The following is a 20,199-nucleotide window of genomic DNA, read 5'->3' as shown; positions in this document are numbered from 1 at the left end:
TTGAATAATCTGTGAGAATTATTTTGAAGTCAAATATCTATCAAATGTTAGATTTAAAAATGTCTAATATGTAATTGTTAGGACAGATTTTCTCTTTTATTTATTTAACTAAATAGGTCTGAGAAAACTATATTGTATTAAACAAACCAGGGAATTTGACTAGAATCGAACCCTTGACCTCTAAACTAATAGACTAGTCTTTCGATAAAGCCTGAATTTAAAGTTTTGATTGTAAATTTCATTTAAAATCACTAAAATTTTAACATTTTCTAGCGGGTTTTAATTGTAATGTTTTGGGGGAAGGGGAAACAAAGTTTAGTTTGGTTCATGACCATTTTATATAGTTTTGACTTTTTTTGACTTAATTTTACGCTTGTTAACTTATAAAATGGGTGTTTGATGTTGAGCCAAAGAGTGAGTGAATGAGTAAGTCTCTTTAATGTTAAAATTCTTTGGCAATATATTTTACAGACATTAAGTATTTCTTTTTTATTTTTTTCGTTTTACACTCCTTGAGTTAAATATAAAAACTTTTAGAAAATATAAATTTTAAAATTCTATATAGTTTTTAACACATTCTTATTTGTCTCCTTATAATAAGTATATAGAGAAGAAAATATATATAATACTTATTAGACTAGGATATTTTTTCACAAGATTTGTGGTGCGTAAATTTAATATTCAACGAAGCTTAATGACACCATTTTTCCAGTAGCAACATTCGTACGTACAAATGTACATTTACTGGCTGTTCTAGGTTTTCCTTTTGCCTTATAAAAGGATTATAGGATAGAAATAGTGTTATAATATTGTAAAAAAGGATGTTGTTGCCATTCGTCTCGTGTCTGTTTTATTTTGTCTATATTTTTTTTCACTAGTTGTCAATATAAATGCTTGGGTATTCCTTGGTAACTGGCTTAATGGATAAAATAAAAATGGAATGGAAGTCAAAAAGGAATAGGACTTTTACAAAAAAAAAAAAAAATTGAAAATTGACACAGTCATGCATTAAATATGAAGAATATAAATATTTCATTGAACTTTTAGGAAATGTTAAATTTAAAGAATAATATAAAAGATGAAAAGAAATCTATTTATTTATTTTTGAAGAAGAGCTAATAAGAATTGTATTTTCTTTTTAGGGGGAGTTATGAAATAAAACTTTTAAACTTTAAGAGAGAGTTTTTAAAGTATAAAGCAATATAAATATTAAAATCAATATTAAAGTTAAACGAGAAAATGCCTTTTATTTTATGATTATTAAAGTTTTTTTCTTTGTTAAAATTAAACTAAATTTATTAAATTTTTATACATGAAGATAAAAAAACATGATTTGACATGATTAATACAACTATACTACATACATCACTGTAACAATAAATTGTTAACAAAAACATATAATTTTTAATTTTATTAGATTTTAACAATATTTTAGTTACTGTAAAGAATTTCATGTTCATGGGAATTATAAATTTGAGTATGAGATTCACCGAAACATAATTGTTTTTTCAACAACTAAATAATGATAACAATGAAAACATATTATATTAATGACAACCATTTAAACGTATAAATAACCATTATATGTTCAGTTTGTTATATGTTATACAACCATGTTATTGTAAATAAATCACGTAAAAAAATATTATGTGAAATCTTTCTACATATTATATTTTAAAATTGTTACAATAACCATAATATGTTTAAACTACAATCGAAATTTTAACTATAATATATTGCTCTTAGAACATGGTTACCCACACCCATGTTTTTTTCTCTGTGTGTATAGACCAGAGATACAAGCCGATGCGGCGACGGCGCAACCATTTTAGGTCAGCGGCGGCGGCTTCTTATAGAAAATATCAGCGGCGTTTTAAATGTCGGCTCAATTTAACTTTTTCTTCAGAAATTTACCTTATAAACGTTTATTATATTGTTTAAAAGTCTGTTACATAGAAACCTGTCATCTTTTTTTCTGCAGAAAATGGACATTTATAGTACTTTTCACTTTCAATCTTGTGTGGCAACTCTTTTCAATTTGCCATAAGAATTTAAAATAGTGGCAACTCCGTTCAAATTAGTGAAATCTTTTCCTGAAGTACATGTGCGATTCCAATCTTTATCAGGGGGCTACATTTAAACCACCTTAGCTTTTGAGCCGAAAGAAGTCGGCGGCAGTGCGGCTTGTAAGATATTAATGGCGGCCAGCCGCCGCCGATTTGAGCCGTCTTAGCTTATATCTCTGGTATAGACTAAAGGTATGTATAATAAATATTAATATTTATTGTTTTTTCTATGACAAACAACTGCTTTGAAATTGTCTCCCTCACTTTGAAATAAGATCATCATAAACTCTATAACTTACATGAAGAACTATTTCCTGTATGGATACAGGATGTTATTTTATTAATTTATTACTTTCCCCTCTAAACATCAGAAATGACTTTAGTTTAAGAAAGAAATTTAAAAATTTTCAAATCTAATTTAAGAGAAATTGTCACTTTAATGATGCTACTACATTTTTATTACTATTTCAAAAAATCTAAAAATATAAATTTACCTTTTAAATCGACTAATAGGGGTGCATGGTTTTAGCTAAAACTAGAGTTTAATCACGAACATTTTATATATTAAAGTGACATTTAGAGAAAATTTAGTATTTAACTTAAACTTTAACTTAAATTAGAAAAATACTTTTGGATATAAAGTTATTAATAGAAAAGGCGACAGCTGTAAAAAAACTATAAAATACAAATATTCCGTAAAAAAACAATACAAAAGCAAACTAAAACATTTAAATATTTAAGGCGTAAGCCAAAATTTTTAAATAAAATCAACATTCAAATCAAAAAACTCAAAAAAGCAGCTGTTGCTGGTTTATAATCCTGCTTCAACTGCTGCTAAACAAAACACAATTAAAGCAACAGCAAACGTTAGTTATGCAGTTAAAAGTGACAGGAAAACATAACAACAAAACCGTTTCCTTTAATATTAACAACAACAAAACACCTGTTAAAACTAAAAAAATTATAAAAAAAAACAACAAAAACCATATAAAAAGTTAAAGGATGTAACAAATGTATGAAGAGTTTTTAAAATTTCTTTTCAAATTTAGTCAAACCCCTCAAAAACAAAAAGGACATACTAAAATCTATCAAAAAAGGCAGCTGGAAAAAATCTCTTAAATGATTTAATCCCAAAAAAAACACAGGACATCATATAGGAATTTCAAAAACAATGACAATTACAGCAGGCCGAAGATATGAAACATTTCCATTTTCATGAAGCACACAACAAATCTTAACAACCAATAGTGATTAAGTGTTAACATATGTTTACAAAATTTTAACGAAAAAATTAAATAAAATATTTCGAAAATGAAAGTTGACAGCAGGATATTTGTTGGTAGGAAAGTGTTTGTATGTCATCAGAGTATTTAGTTTTAATATTGATTGTACTTAATTTTTAAGTATAATTTTAAGTATCAAGAACTGTTTTACATTTAAAATTCTAAGCAGATTAATATTTATATTTCAAAGAAATATTTCTTGTAACATCCTCCTTCATTCTCTATTGTTTCTCTTTAATGGTCATCTTTTGATATTTAATCTAGTGTAAAAGAAAATGTAAATGACTTCATGACGGTTAATGATTTCATGTGGTTTTAAACAATCTGTTCATAGTTTTAGATTTGAATTTGATTTAAATCTGAAACGGCATTTATGCCAAATCCGAAGAAACACAACTAGGCCGTTATTGAGTCTATTGTGCGCTTCCTAACCAGTACAAGTAGGAATCGAACCCACCACCGTTGGTCTTCCAAACTAGAGCACTAACCACTAACCTACCAGTGCCTCATAGGGGAATCGAACCCAGACTAAAACACTTATAACTAATTTAGTGGATTTCACTACTAAGAAGTAAGAGAAGAAGACTTTGGAATTCTTTTAATTTTTGAAAGGTACTAGTCCTTAAAGTGTCCCCAAGTAATCTAGAGGTTAGTCTATCCTTAACCCTTTTGTAAAGAAGTATTATAGAGAAATATAACTTTAATTTGGTTTCAATCTAAAGCAGTCTTTTGCGAACAGGACTATAAAATTTATAAATTTTTAAAAGATACTAGTTCTTAAAGTGTCCTCATGTAATCTAGAGAGTAGTAAATGTTTATTATACAATTTTTTAAGACCTCAAACCAAAAATTTACAAATTAAAAAATGTTTTTTATAAAATCTTATAAAATATTCTTTTATTAATTACAAACATTTTAACAAAAGCAATCCCTTCATATAACATCATATTATTACTTTCCATATTGTTAACATCCTAGAGGTCATAAACAATTCATTGTACTTCTTTCTCATTTAACAATTACTTGAATACATATTTTAAAAGTCCTTTTATTATGGTCAATTAACTATAATGTACAAAAAGTGGAGATTAATAATCACGAATAGACATTAGTAGTACATTGACATGATTTCACTATCTTTGACAACATGTAAATGTTTATTTTCCAAGCTCTTAAGAAGGACTATGTAATGACTTCTTTTGAAGACAGCAGTAAAATTCAACTACTTCCTTTTTTGTTTGGAAGTGAACTTCTTTAGGTTTACTAAAATAAAATTACTGGTCACCCATAGAACATTTTGTAGCGGGCGGACGACTAGGAGTCTGCTAAGACTCTATGATTCTTCGTAAGTCCAACCTTCAATCTTACGCAAATTCTGTACGAAGTAGGTCTACTTGATCAGGGTAATTCCCCCTGCGTAATTACCGATTACGTTATTACGACTACACTTTGGGGAAACAACTCTGATAGAATTTCCAACAACTGTTGATTGGCTTGCATTCTATAGAATGTTTGGTGGATGTGCAGGGTGTCCATATCGCTGATATCAACATAAACGGACCTTTAGATCCTAGCGATTTGGAAATCAACGGAATTGATACGAAATCATATCGATCCGGGGTATTTTGTGACAATTTATGTTGATAGTCAAGCTGCTCTCAGATCTCTCAGAGCATGTCACACGGAACATTCGCGCCTGGTTGTAGATTGTAGAAATGTCCTTAGGGACATTATGAGACTGTTTACCATTAGATTATGTTGAATGCCGAACTGGCTAGATTCGAACCTTTATATAAATAACAGAGAAAGGAATATAAACCACCCATTTGTCATTGTTATAGGCTGATATTCGAAAGAATCCGTGACATCATAAAACAATCGAGTAAAAAATACTAAAATACTTATAGGACTGGAAGGGATGCTAACGAGTCACTGCTCAATTAGGGCCTTTGTAAGTAAGTGGGGCAGCAGTATTCCCGACTATTGTTAGCTAACGGTTCATTGTTCAGTTAGGGCCTTTGTAAGTAAGTGGGAGAACATTATACCGGACTATTGTAGGTTATGAGGGTATGTCTTAGGATACAAAATCTCAGGCTGAAATGACTAGGCAACAGGTTCAATAACAAACTGAGGCATATTGCGTGTCGGAACCCTTAAAGTTTACTAGGTTCTGTCAAGGGCATTAGTCACTTCTTCGACTGGGTTTAATAGGGGTACAATGATTTTCTCTCTCATCTCTTTATTCTCTAGGGTCCTGACTTGGTAAATATTTCTATCTTCTTTTTTACTTATCTTCTTTTTTTCTTTCTGGTTTTTGGAGATTCGTAGAGAAGGTGGAGAACCGTTTTCTCTTTATCTCTGTTCTTGCAAATGCAAAATTTTTTCAACAGAAGAACAAGCCTCTTTTAGTTATTACTAAAATCTCGATTTATCAATGAAAGAAGGTCTTATAAAAAAGTATATATACCTCTTAATTTAAAACTAGCAATAGAAATCTAAAGGTTTTCTTCTTTTATTAAGAAATCAAAAAATTTCTTTTAATTATTAAATATTTTTTAGATATTTTTCTTATTTCCAAAGGACCCCAAAAGATATTCTGTATTCAGAAAGAAAGAACATTTCTAAATAAACTAATGTATTAGTATTTGTGCGAATTAACATAAACATTCATATATTTTCGAATTTGCAGAGAATAAGGTCAACAAGTACAAGTTTGTCATTAACTGCTGTAGAATGTTATGCATAAAGAAAGCAAACAACATACCTTTAGAAATCTGGGAGTAGAAAAAAACTTTTATACAAAACTATGTAAAAAGGTATTTATTTTTGACAATTTACTCTTAATGCTCCCAATTTCATTATGTGCTAAAGATTTCAAGTTTTAATTCATCATGTTTTACTAATTATTTTGTTCTTAAAGAGAGGAAAAAAATCAAAGTTCTTAAGGTAACCAGTAATATACAAATTTTTAAATTCTTTATAAAAATGCCAAAAAAGTAAGAAAAAAATCTACAAAGTAAATATAATTAGAAAACTGGATCTTTTTTTTGTTCACAAAACAGCTGCCAGTTTTAAGGCAATACTTTAAAACTCCAAATCTTGTATTTTTTCAATTCATTTTATATTCTGTATTGTATCTATGTTATTGGTATTGAAAAGAAAAGGATGCTGTTAAGAAACCAGCTGCTTCCTTTTAAATGTTCAAGTTGTGTATGTGTGTGTGTGTGCGCGTGTATTTTCTTAAAACGCCTGCATAAAATTATTAGTTGCATGTGTTTTTTTTTCTAGATTTATTTTTGTAGTTTTAGTTGAATTTTTAGTTTCTCAGCAGACTGTTATATTCAGGTAGTTTAGTTTTCTTTTCAATTAGTTTTTTTTTCGTATTACGATGCCTTTATTCAGATACTTTAAGCGTTTGGTTTCTACTTTAGTTGGAGATAATTAGTTATATTTAAAGAAATATGTTTTAGGTTTATCCCGAATTAACTATATAACTTATCAGCTAGACCAAAGGAGTCTTAGTATGGGTAAAAACCATTTCGCTTAAGTTTGATTAGGAAATATCTACTCTATAGATTACATGGGGACAATAAAGTGACAAAAGGGGACAACAGACGACCGTATTTACTTTTACATTTGAGCATACCAGTAGGTTTGTAAATATGAGTGAGTTTTTCGAACAGGAAAATATATCTTATAAACCATCCATATGTTGTTATGAATACGGCGTCTAAAATCGTCTCTCTCTTATATAAAATAAATTTCATTTAGCGTATCTCAGCATAAATAAATCTCCTGGACCTGAAGGCCAGCTCATCCCTTAGCTAATCTTTTCAGCTTTCAGCTATACCATACCGGTGAACTTCCTACATGCAGGAAGATTGCTAATGTCAAGCGCATTTCAAAAAAAGGAAGATGCTAATAACAATGAAAATTATCGCCCAATTACTTGACGACCGACAGTATATCATTAGTAGAGATCGCTCTACGAGAGATCTTATGGCCTTTAAGGTTGGATCTCATCAAGCGTGTTAAAGAGTACCTTAAGGCTCTGTTCTTTCCCCTACCTTAAGTCTTATCTTAATAAATAAGCTTCTATATCTACTCTTTTGCCTATGACATCAATATCTTAATAAGAATCACTTAATTATAGGCCAGGCCCTCTAGAGATTGGCAAAATGAGATGCAATATGAATGAATCACACAATCACGTCTTGATAAAAATTTCTGAATGGAGTTGTTTTTTAACACATAATCGCATAACAGATCTATATAGATGGGCGGTGCAAGTAGTTGGAAAGGAGGATGTACATATATACATCGAATCCGAAGAAATACAGCTATCGGGCCAGTTGTGCGCTCCTTAACCAGTGCCTCAGGTGGGAATCGAACCCACCACCACCGGTCTACCAGACTAGAACACTAACCTAACGGAGGCCAGAGGGCAAAGAAGCATTAAGTTCATTGGTTTTATGAGACGATGTAAGATATACTTTACACTTTCTTCTATTTACACCAATTATATCCGACCGAAAATGAAATACAACTTTTATGTATAGGCCGGAGCTATTAATTCACTAGACCACCGTCACTACGTGGGATGTATTTCACTGTTCTAACGATACTATAATCGAATAATTTCTTCTGAAATTAGAGATCTCATTCCCGTATAATTTTAACCTGCACACGATACTCATCAAAAACGCACCTATTTCTGATCGATAGGCCAGAAGCCGGCACAACACATTAAAAGGAAAATCATTCTTGATATCGATTTGGTAATCAGGCAGACCTGATTCTTTAAAATAATTTACAATATTTTCAAATTAAAGTTTAATCTATAATATTTTGCTTATTTAAATTATCTTTAAATCAAACTGAGACCAACATTATGACATATTTGTACAGATATTTATTCAAATCTATTATTTTACAATATGTCTGGTTTATCAATGTCACAAACAATTGTTGTTTTTATTGTTGAGTTCTGTTCTTGTTCAAATACTATTTTTAAACCCCTTACAAAATGAAACCCTGATGTGAAAATTAAAAAAAATATATAAATGTATATGAACACTTATATATCGTTTACTCGTATTCCACAACCAACAATAACAAAACAATAAACATATATTTTGAAATAGATTTTTAGCACTGAATTTGACATGTTGATAAGTTACTGTCAATGTTATTACTGTCAGAACGAAAGTTCATATAAATGTACAGCAAGTTATACGGAAAACCCTGCAGTTTTAAAAGGATTTAACTAATCCTTTCTGAACAGTATCATATGACATGGATAAACATTTTGTAATGCAGAGAGAAGGTATCAGTTCTCTAAGTAATCTAGCGGGTAATCATGTGTCCAAGTAATCTAATAGAAAGGAACTTCACATGGAGGGAAAAACGTTTTTAAATTATACACGCCTGTCATCAAATTGAGACCAAAGTTTTTATACTTTTCAATAACATCCATTGTCAACGTATACAGATACAGATACAAATTTACAACAATTCGTTGTCGAAATCTAAATTTTATACACACCCGTTGTTTTAATGTTAACAAACGTAGTGGGCTCAATATTGACAACGGATGTTATCAATTTTGGCACTTTTCTACTGGGCTTCCCTCTGTGTACACTAAACTTCAAATTATTTGTATGAACAAATTTTCCTCTTAAAAGCCAGAGAGCACTTTTTCTAAAGGTTTGAGCTGCATTAAATCCTGAGCACTTACCGATCACATTAGGTTTTTTGTGATCTCCTAACTAAAGTTTAAAAAGCTCCAACTTTCGTCATATTCAAGACGTTAATGAAAACGCGATTTCTAATGGCTTATCTGTTGGCTTCAAAGTTTTCTCTTTCTGTTATATCCTGTTCTTCCTTTGAGACATTTTAATTTAAAGCTATTGAATAAAATATTCAGAAGACATAACTAATACTGTAAATAAAGCTGACATTGGATTGTTATATCATCTCGAATATGTCAATAAATATAATTTCTTCTAAACCTGGTGTGATGTAAGAATATACTTTGTCAGTAACTACAATTTTATTCTCTCTTGGAATCTGCATTTAACTTCTATCTAGGACAAGAAGAGATTATAAAAACTTGTCACAAATCTAACTGGGAAATTTCAAAACAGTCACCCCGAATTGCAGGTGACACTTAAACAAAAGTATATTCATACGTATGTATATATATAAAATTATGAGTTGCCATGGCAAGCTCTTAAAATAAAAATCAAAAAAAAGAGTCCTTCAAGGAATATTGGCAAAATTATGACGCATTAAATTTACTCAATAGTGCATGTGATTGCATCAGTAATCATATTATAGGTAGGTTTATGATGTTGGGGTCTTTTTCCGAAAAGGGTGTCCTAGTAAGAGTTAATATTTTTACATAACTGTAAAATTATATTAAATTGACAAATATAAATAATAAAAATATTTGAAATTCTGCAATGATTCTTAATGAAAAGTTATAAGAATAAAACAAGTATGAATATAAAGTCGGGCATGACTAACCATATGTTAGTCTACACTAATAAGTATGAGTATAGGAGCTTGTCGAAATAATGGCCCGATTTGCACCATTTCCAATTGCGTACGTTTTTGGATCAAAAGTAGAGTATGTGCATTTTGGAAGGTGGGTGTAGAATCAATATTTTTTAAGGGTTGCAAACATCAGCACAAACGCTTTATACCCTCTCCAATATAGTGGTGTAGAATATAAAAATGTCATTTAATAAACAAGGGAAAATGTTAATTATGTGTTAACCTGTAGCAAAAAAAAGTAAAGCGAGAAATGAAATTATAAATTAGCTTTTAACACATATGGGCAATTCCATACGATTGTTTGTGACATTCGCACGTCTTAAGAGTGGCATAGATTTTGTACTTGGAAAACAATTTTGTCATTGTGTTCCTTTTAAAGAATACTATATTTACAATAGAAATCATCCCATTCGGAACCTTGTTTTCCAAAATATGGATTAAAATATGGCGATATCATATGTGACAAAATAAACGAAAGTGTTTTTAAAATACATGTAAATATTTACGAAAATTTACGAATTCTGTAGGTTTATCTTTTTTTGTTTTAATTTCTTACACTATGGGGCATATTTTCATTAGTAAATCATAATTTTTAAATAATAAAAAATTTATATAATTTTATAATGAAAATTTTTAAATATCGTACGTGACACATCGTATGTGACAAATTTTTCTCCTGATTTTTTTAGGTTATAAAATATATATTTTGAAAACATTCAACAAATCAAAAGGAGTAGGAAAGTGCAGTCGGGCCAGAGATACAAGCCGAAACGGCTCAAATTGGCGTCGGCTGGCCGCCGGTAATATTTTGCAAGACGCGCCGCCCCGAATGCTTTGGGCTTAAAAGCTAAGCCGGCTTAAACGTAGCCACTGATAAAGATTGGATTCGTACATGTATTTCGGAAAATAATTTCACGAATTTGAAAGGGAGTTGCAAATCAAATTCTTATTGCAAATTGAAAAAAGTTGCCACACAATATTGTGCTAATATTAAAATAGTGAAAACTACTATAAATGTGCATTTTCTGAGGAAAATACTTATATAGAGACAGGTTTTTATATAACAGACTATTATACAGAGATTATTTAATATAATAAACGCTTATAAGGTCAGTTTCTGAAAAAAGGTAAATTGAGCCGACAATTTAGCCGCCGCCGATATTTTCTAAAATTAAACTGTGAATGGAACTCGGATCAAATGCTGCCCAATCGTTATGAAAATCAGCCTAAAAGTTTAGGTTTATAAACATTTTAGATCTGCCGATTTTTGAAGGGATAGTATTATAATTAACAGAATTATGAGCTAAAAAGTGATATTTTCAGGTCCGTTTGTTTGGCGGCGAGGTGTAAAAACAGACCGATTTCAAAAAGTTTCAACAGTTGTATACAATAATCTAGTTGGGGGGTTCTACATCAATGTCCAGGCCTAAAAATTGGGCTACTTCAACTGGATGTGTCCATAAATTCATTGGACAGAGTGAAGTAGGGTTGGCTGAGCAGTTGAATATGTGGTGGGTATCATGAGGACCCTGACCACATGCAGGACATTCGTTGGGGACGGCACGGTCTATACGTGACCAGTAGCCATTGAGCCTCAATAGTTGAGTTTCAACAGTCTTTGTCTTTGGTGCTACAAAAGGTCATATACCAAGTTAGATAGTTAGTTAGTTTAAAAGGAAGAAGAAATACACCTAGGCCTCTATCGGGCCTGTTGTGCGCTCCTTAGCTAGTGCCACGGGTGGGAATCGAACCCAACACCTCCGGTCTACCAGACTAGATTACTAACCACTAACCACATATCCCAAACTTTGTTGAATTATCTTCAAAAATGCAGAAGTTATAAGGATTTTATTTTCTCAGTCGTGGTTTACCTTTTCATGGAATTGCCCATATGACATCAAACAATGCACTTACTATAAAGGATGACATTGTTTTCGTTTTCTTTTTTTCCCAAAAATTTGAACAGAGCAATTTATTGCCAAAGAGAGCAGGAATAGCAAGTGATGAAAGGCAAAAAACAAATATTGATTATTCCCCTCAAATTTTCAAACACAATTTGTTCAAATGAAAAAGTAATAATAATGAAAAAAAAATGGTATAAGAAAAAGGTGAAACAATACATAGCTGCTTCCTAAAATATATTTCCATTACTTGTACAAGGGTCTATGAAAAAATATCCATAAGAAGTTTTTTTACTCAAAAAAACAAGACCACACCAAGTGATAAAATCACAACAATTTGTTTTTTTTTTTGTTTTTAGATAATATATAGAGCAATTAAAAATAGTAATACTAATGGATTCTAGACCTCACACACTTACTACAACAGGCCAAAGAAGTACAAAAAGAAAACAACAATAGCAAGAAAATATGTTTTAGCTAAATGGACGTTTTTTGGTTTTTAGAAAAGGGAAAATTTACTTAACAAGGCAACCAGCAGCAGGCTGTTAGTTATAAAGAAATTTAGTTTATTATACATTAATGTAATGAATATAAAAGGAAATCAAATTGATAACATGTTTACCCACATATATTAAAACTCAACAATATACAGACAAATACACATTTCCATCCTACACACACCGTCATAACAACACAACTGTCTATGATTGTTTTTGTAGTATTACAAAAATATTAAAAAAAAACGATATCAATTCATCATTAAATTAAACTAAAGTTTTTCACAAAAAAAGTTTTTCTTTTTGGGGCAAATATGAAAATTGACATTTGACCTTTCAACTAGAAATACATTGATAATTTGGCTTTAATTTAAAATAGCCAAATTATAGAATACATATAAAAATATATTTAGGGAACTATAATGAGAGAATGTGAGGAAAAGCTTTGAATAATTTCAATTAAGTTTTGTTTAATAAAAACCTAAATTTAAAAATAAAAAAGTATGAATAAACATGAAAAATATTATAAATAATTAATTATTTTTATTGTTTTAGAAATAGAACATAAATGAATAATTTAATGATTCAATGAAGATTGATTGACTAATAAATGAAAAAAATATTTATTTGTTAAGGAAAAGAATATAGGATGTTAATTCTAACACAATACAAGATACAAGATAACGTCGAATCACTTCTTTACACCAGGGATATCTAAAAGAGTATCGGACTTCTTATATGTATATTATTAATAAGAACCGAATATGATTTAAACTTTAAAGATTAAAAGACATTTGATTTGAATTTTATATATTATAAGTCAAAGACAAAACTTTTACCTACATAATGTTTAATTCTCTGTATTGACAACAACTATATATTTATAGTCGAGTATAAGAATCATATTACTGATTTTCATTGCAATATTAAACAATAAACTATTTACAGATCTTATAAATATGGATCCAATACAACAAAAGAAATCGGAGGTGGCATCTTTATTCAAGAATTTGAATATTGATAATCAAGATGTTTAGCGGTATTGATCTAATGAATATTGATCCAAAACAACAAAAGAAGTAATTGAAAAGTTTTCATTGAAGCATTTGCATCTAAAATCCCAATAATGTCTGTAGTATCATTCAAGCTGATACAAGAGGACATTAAGTTGGCCAAGGTATTTTAGTAAAATACTTACAAAACATATCGGTAGTGATCTAATGAATGTGGATCCAAGACAACGAAATAAATCGGTGGTGGTATCTTTATTCAAGAGTTTTTATTCAATGATGCCTGAAGTATTTTTCATGCTGATATATCAGCGATCAAGAAGGCGTTGAACTGGCAAAGGTACCATCGGACATCAGACGGAAAATCAGAATTTATACAGCTGCATCGGTGGTGGTATCTTCATTTAAGAATTTTGAACTTGAATCTTTTCTATACTCAATGATGGCTGTAGTATCTTTTAAACTGATACATATATATATGTATCAGCAATCATGAAAGTGAAAGAATTGGTACCATCGGATATCTAATAGAAATTTATAACTTATACCCATAGCCACGCTGCTATTAAATCCCTTATTGTTGAATTTTCCACATCTAAACTTGTCTATGAATGTCCTTATATGTGTCAAATGGAACACGAGAATACATATGGTTTCGTTTATTACCGGTCACTGTTACATTGTTAATTCATATAATGACTTCTGCAGAAGTTGTTAGAATGAGGATGAAGATGAGACTATAATAGTCCATCTTCTGATAAAATGAAAATTTTATAATATAACAATTTTCGTATTGGAATTAGGTGCGTTTTCGGCATTTTCGATTCCAAAACTTTCGAATATTAAGAAAATTCGAATTTAAATTTGAAAATACGATCATAATTTCGAATATAATGAAAATTTAAACTTATTAAAAGGTTTTAAGTTAAAACTTTTAAGAACATAAAGAAAAATTGAATAGAATTTCGAAATTTTCGAACTTAAAGAATTTTTTAACTTTATTTTAAAATTTAAGAAAAAACAAAATTTCGAAATATACAAAAATTGGAATCGATTAAAATTCGAATTTGATTCGAACATAATGAAAATTAGAACATAATTTTGAATGTTTAATTGTAATGAAAATTCGAAATAAATTTCAAATATTCAAACATAATGAAAATTAATTTCAAAAACCAAAAATTTTCGAATATAATAAAAAAATGAATTTAATTTAGTAAATTCGGTTTTAATTTTTTTTTTATTAAATTTCAAACTTAGAGAAAATTAGAAGCTTATTTCAAAATTTTAGAAATTTTATTTCAAACTATAGAATTTCGAACAACAAGAAAAAGAAATAAAAGTTTTCGAATATGATTTAAATTCGAATTTGATTTTGAAAGTTCGAACAAAATGAAAATTCGAAATTAATTTTGAAAGTTCGATTGTAATGAAAATTCGAAATTTATTACAAATTTTCGAATCTAATGAAAGAAAATTCGATTATAATTTTGAAATCTAAAATATAATGAAAATTTAAAAATATTTAATTTTTTTACAAATTTGTAACAGAATTTCGAAGTTTTCGAACATATATCAAAATTTGAGAATATAAAAGTGTTTGAACTAATTTTCGAATATTAGGAAAATTAAGTTTTTGAAAATGTTTAAAATTCGGTTAATGAAAATTTAAATTTAATTTTGAAAGTTCGATTGTAATGAAAATTCAAATTAATTTTGATTATTCGAACATAATGAAAATTCGAAAGATATTCCAAATAACGAAAATTTTCGAATATAGAAAATTCTATAATAATTTCTATATTTTGAATATAGTGAATATTAAAATTTACTTAAAGAAAATTTGAACATAATTCTAAAATTTTCAATATGAATTTCCATTTTGAAAACATAAAAAGCTTTTAAAATTTTAACTGAATTTCGAAATTTTCAAACATAAAGAAAACTCAAACTAAATGTTTAAAGCTAAAAAACTTTGAACTGAATTTCAAAATCTTCGAATATTAGAAATATTAGAAAAAAATTAGTTTTCAAATATGATTAAAATTTCAATTAGATTTCAAAAGTTCATAAATAATAAAAATTTGAATTTTATTTAAAAAATTCAAACATTATGAAAATTCTAATTTTTGAAAATATTAGGAATTTAATTTTGATTTTTTAAAATTCAAACTTATATTCGAAAATAATAAAAATTCAAAAATAAATAAAATTTATACTTACATCACGAATTTCTTTAATTTTTTGACCACCTTTGCCAATAATACAACCAGCCAAACTTTGATGAATCAATAAACGTACATCGTATTCATTATCACGCTAAAATAAAGAGAAAACAGCACAAATTAACAAATTTTATTTTAAATATATATATTTTAAACAAATAAATAACTCACCTCTTCATAGTATTTTAACATTTCGGTTATAATCGATATGGTGGCATCTAATTCGGCCGATATTAATATAGTACTAAAGTTTATAAAAAAGAGAGAGAGAGAGAAAGAAAAAGAACATAAATTTATTAAAAAGATATGAATTATTTACTAAATATATTTGAAAGTGTTTATTTATGCAAATTTATTAGTAAAATAATAATCTTATTAACAATTAAAATATTTTCTTTCAAACAGAATTTTTCCCACACATACATATGTAAGTACATTTAAGGACATTTATTTAAAAGAGAGAAACAAATTTAAACATCTAGCAGTTTTATTTTAGTTTTTTTTTTTTTACAATGTGTTGGGTGGGTAGATTGATGGTGTAGTATTTACAACAATAGCAATAGTTAATAAAATAATGAATTAAATGTTAATATATGATTTGTTTTTATGAGAAAAAAGGTCAATATTCTTTCCTTTTAAGGCAAATACCTTAAATACGTGTATGTTTTATAAATATTTACTTTTGTTTGTTTATGTTTTTATTGAGCTTTTTGGCAAATTTGTTAAAATTTATGTAAAACCAAGGACATATGTATGAAAAAGGGTTTGGTTAACCAAAAGGATTTTTTTATAAAGAAAATATACAAATACAAAACTATGTATATTGCTGTGAAATAATGATGAGAATGGCAATGTTAATAATAAATTGGGAGACAAAAACTGATATATTGATTAATTATTTGAAGAATGAACAAAGGTACCAACAATAGAAAAAATGTGAACTGTTAATTGCACCTAATAGTTTCACAAAAGTTTAATTTAGTTTCTTGAAAAGTCTTACACTTCAAGATTTAACTTAAAGTTAAACAAACATAAATACACACAAACAATTAGTATTAATGAAATAAAAAAAACTTATTAAGGAAAAATGCTAGAAAACACATCAAATGTTTGCAAATTTAACTTATAAAGTGGTTTTGTATTTATCTTAAAATTTTATATTTTAATCATAAAAGTAAAGCATGCTTTTAGGAACTAAAACATAATAATATTTAAAACATAATTCTATTCAATTATAACCTCACAGTAATTTCTTTTTTTTTCTTGGTCATTTCAATAAAAAAAGACTTATTTCTTAAATGCGCAGTCAATTTTGGGTGTAAATAAAAATTTTAGTTTATCAACTCATTAACAAGGAAAAGAAGTAGAAAAGTAGAAGTAGTAGAAAAACACACTTATAAAATGACTTTAGTTTTTCATGTTTTATAAGGAAAAACTTGTTTAAAGTTTTTTTTTTTTTTGTTTTGTTTTTATGTAAAACTAAAACTGGCTAAGGCATTAATAAATGTTGTAATGTTTTGTTGTTTTACAACAAGTACAACATCAAGGATATGAAACCCCAAGTAGATTTTTGGCAAAAGTTAATCAATTAAAATTTAACATAGATGATTGGTTGCAGGTTTCGATAAAGAACTAAGAAAAAAAAACATTTTGAAGTGAAATCTAAAAAAAGATACAAATTAAAATAAAAAGTTTTAAAGTAGTTTTTTGTAACAAATATTATTTGTATTTTAATAAAAATTTACAAGCATTAAGTTAATTCCTTAAAACATTGGAAGAAAGTTATTAAAATTCTGTTTAAGATTTCCCTTTATCGCGATAATGAATAATATTTCTTTGAATTTCTCGATTTTAAATAAAATTTCTTTTTAAAGATTTTTATATTTGCAATCATAAAATGTTAAAATTTTTAATAAAAAAAGAGAATTTCTAAATTTTCAAAAATAATAGAAATTTAATATAAATTTCGAAAGGAAATATAAATAAATTTAACGAGATTTTAACATAAATTTAATAATAATTCGAATTTACAAATTTGAACTTAATAATTTTCGAAATAATGAAAATTCGAACTTTATTTAATTGCAAAATTTTCGAATATAATATTAACCAAAATTTCCAAATATTCAAAAAAAGTTTGATATATTGAATTTAATTTTAAAACTTTTGAAAAAAATAAAAATTCGAAATTTTCAAACTTACGTTCGAACATGAAAAAAAGTCAAAATTTTAAAATTGTCGAAAAAAAATTGAACTCGAATAGCATATACTTTCGATATTTTCGAACTTATATAATTTCAAAATAATGAAAATTCAAACAAAAATTTAAAAACAAAATTTAAGGAAAATATCAAAATTTTTTAGTTTAAGGAAAGTTTTAAATTTATTACGAATTTCAATATTTTTCATACAACTTTGTTGATTCGAACATAATTTTGAAATTTTCTAAATAATAAAAATTCCTATTTAATTTAATTGTAAAATTTTCGAACATAATATGAAAAAAATTTTCAAATATTCAAAAAAGTTTGATAATTTTAATTGAAAATTATGAAAATTCGAAATTTCCAAATCTACTTTCGAACATAAAAACAATTTGTCCTTTTTTTAAAACTTTAGAAAATTTTAACTTAATTTCGAAAGTTTTCGAAATAATGAAACTTAATTTAGACATTTTCAAGCAAAAATGAAAATTCGAACCGAATTTCAAAATTTCCAAACATTATGAAAAATAGTTATTAATTTTTCGAATATAAAGAAAATATCAAAAGTTTTAAAATAATTAAAATGTCAATTTAATCTCTTTAATTTAATATCAATTTAATATCTTTAAATATCGAAATTTTGGAAAGAATTTATAAAAATTTCAAACCTATTAAGAATTATTGAAATTGAAATAGATTCGGATTGAATTGATCATAGAATAACACAAATAATTGAATTAGTTCTACAACTAGATCACGCATGAATATAGTCTATACTCGTTCTACTTTGGCATTGAGACTACTCAAGGTAATTGTTCGAAATTGTGACCTTAAGAACTAGTTCTGTGGAAGTGTAGATACTCGTTCAAAGTAATGGTTCTGGAAGGAGTTCTTTCATTAATGATTTTTGTTTGAAATTGGCACCCTATAGACCAGTTCTATGAAAGCTAGTTTCGAAAAATTCAGAAAGTTGATTTTTTTTAAGAAATTTTGAGAAAGAACTGATGAATTATAATTCAATACAATGTCTTTTGAAAAATTCATTATATTTTGAAATCATTTAGATTTGTATTAAAGGACATCGGAATCTAACTGCTGAGTCCGATATTTTATCAATATTTTTGGTAATTTGTTTTTTCACTTCCTTAGAGATCTGTTTTATTTTTAATCGAATTAATTATTTGACAATTTTTTCAACTGTTTCCCGGAAACTAGAATACATTCCATTGAATAGTTGGGTTTAATGCTATGACGCTTAGCAATACATTTTTGACGGGTTGTCGATGTACAAAAGCCTTTTGAGAAGAAGTTTTATGCCGTAGGTTATCTGCTAAGGATACACTAAAAAGAGCTTGACATTAAGTTAAACGACTTTCCAACAGTGCAGAAGTAGGTGCTGCTAAGGAAATCAACATGAGGGTCGTCAATTTCTCATTTGCACAGAGGGGGAACTTGGACATTTTTGTCATTCGAAGGCAAGGGAAGCGGCTGACTTTTGGTCAGCAAAAAATGCTCTCGCGTCTGCAGATAAGTTTTTTAAGGGCTCGTCGATGTGCAAAAGCCCTTGAGAAGAAATTTTGGAAGGAATCTGCTAAGCCGAATTCGATGACTTTTCCACAGAATAGAAGGAATTGCGGCTAAAGAACCCAACATCACAGAGGGGGGTACTTGGAAGACTTTTTTTGTCATTCGAAGGCAGAGAATCCTCTCAGTTTTGGTTAGCAAAGTATGCTTTCACGAGTGCAGAAGTATTCACCACAACGAGTCAGTTTGGACAGTGGATTAGTCAAGCGCCGACGCCATTATATATTTCATTATATTTTTCAACTGTTTTTAAGAAACAAGCATACATTCCAGTGAAATGGTGTAGTAGCAATATATAACTAATGCAAAAAGAACTGATTTCTAGAAAACTCCTTTAAAGTATCCAGAGAACGAGTACTAGAAGTAATGCAATGGTTAAAGCATTTTCAATTTCAATAAAAATAGGTTTATGGATGTTGTTTCGGAACTAGTATGCGTTACATTGGACTACTCTAGTGTCAAAGAACTAGTTATTAGAAAACTCTTTGTAAGTATTATAAAACTACAATAATACTCGAAGGAAAGAGTTCCCGCAATAAAAGCGATATCTCTAGCTCCAAGATTGTTGTTGTTTTTGAGATTCTTTCTTATTATGGTTCTTTTATACATTCGTGCTAGAACTATTCTAATTTAAGTTATATTATTCTAGAACTTATATGTTTATCATTGTGCAAATTATTTCAAATTTTTTGATTAAAAAAAAATTTTGGATTACAATATCTTATTAAATTTATAATAATCATTACAGAATTTTATGAGATTATGTTTTTTTCATATATTGCAAAATTACTTTAAAATTTACATTTCAACATCTTTTAGTTTATAAGTTTATAAACTCTATACATTCTTCCAGTTAAAGATAAATTAATTA

At 28.0% G+C, this 20,199-nt stretch overlaps 1 protein-coding gene across 6 annotated transcripts in view; it reads right to left on the bottom strand.

The window, feature by feature from the left end:
* The window catches only part of LOC111674643 (heterogeneous nuclear ribonucleoprotein K), a 74,975-nt gene that overhangs the window by 22,357 nt on the left and 32,419 nt on the right, over positions 1–20,199 (bottom strand). For all 6 annotated transcript variants that reach the window (XM_023435303.2, XM_023435305.2, XM_046953620.1 and 3 more), the window contains 2 exons: positions 15,712–15,784; positions 15,539–15,634 (listed from right to left, as the gene is read on the bottom strand). In XM_023435303.2, coding sequence (XP_023291071.1) covers positions 15,539–15,634; positions 15,712–15,784 — 169 coding nt within the window. The remainder of the gene's footprint in view (positions 1–15,538; positions 15,635–15,711; positions 15,785–20,199) is intronic.

The sequence above is a fragment of the Lucilia cuprina genome, chromosome 6, assembly GCF_022045245.1.
Source record: "Lucilia cuprina isolate Lc7/37 chromosome 6, ASM2204524v1, whole genome shotgun sequence".
NCBI classification, from domain to species: Eukaryota; Metazoa; Arthropoda; class Insecta; order Diptera; family Calliphoridae; genus Lucilia; species Lucilia cuprina.
Note: the sequence above shows the minus strand (reverse complement) of the source record. Positions and strands in the feature narration are given on the sequence as shown.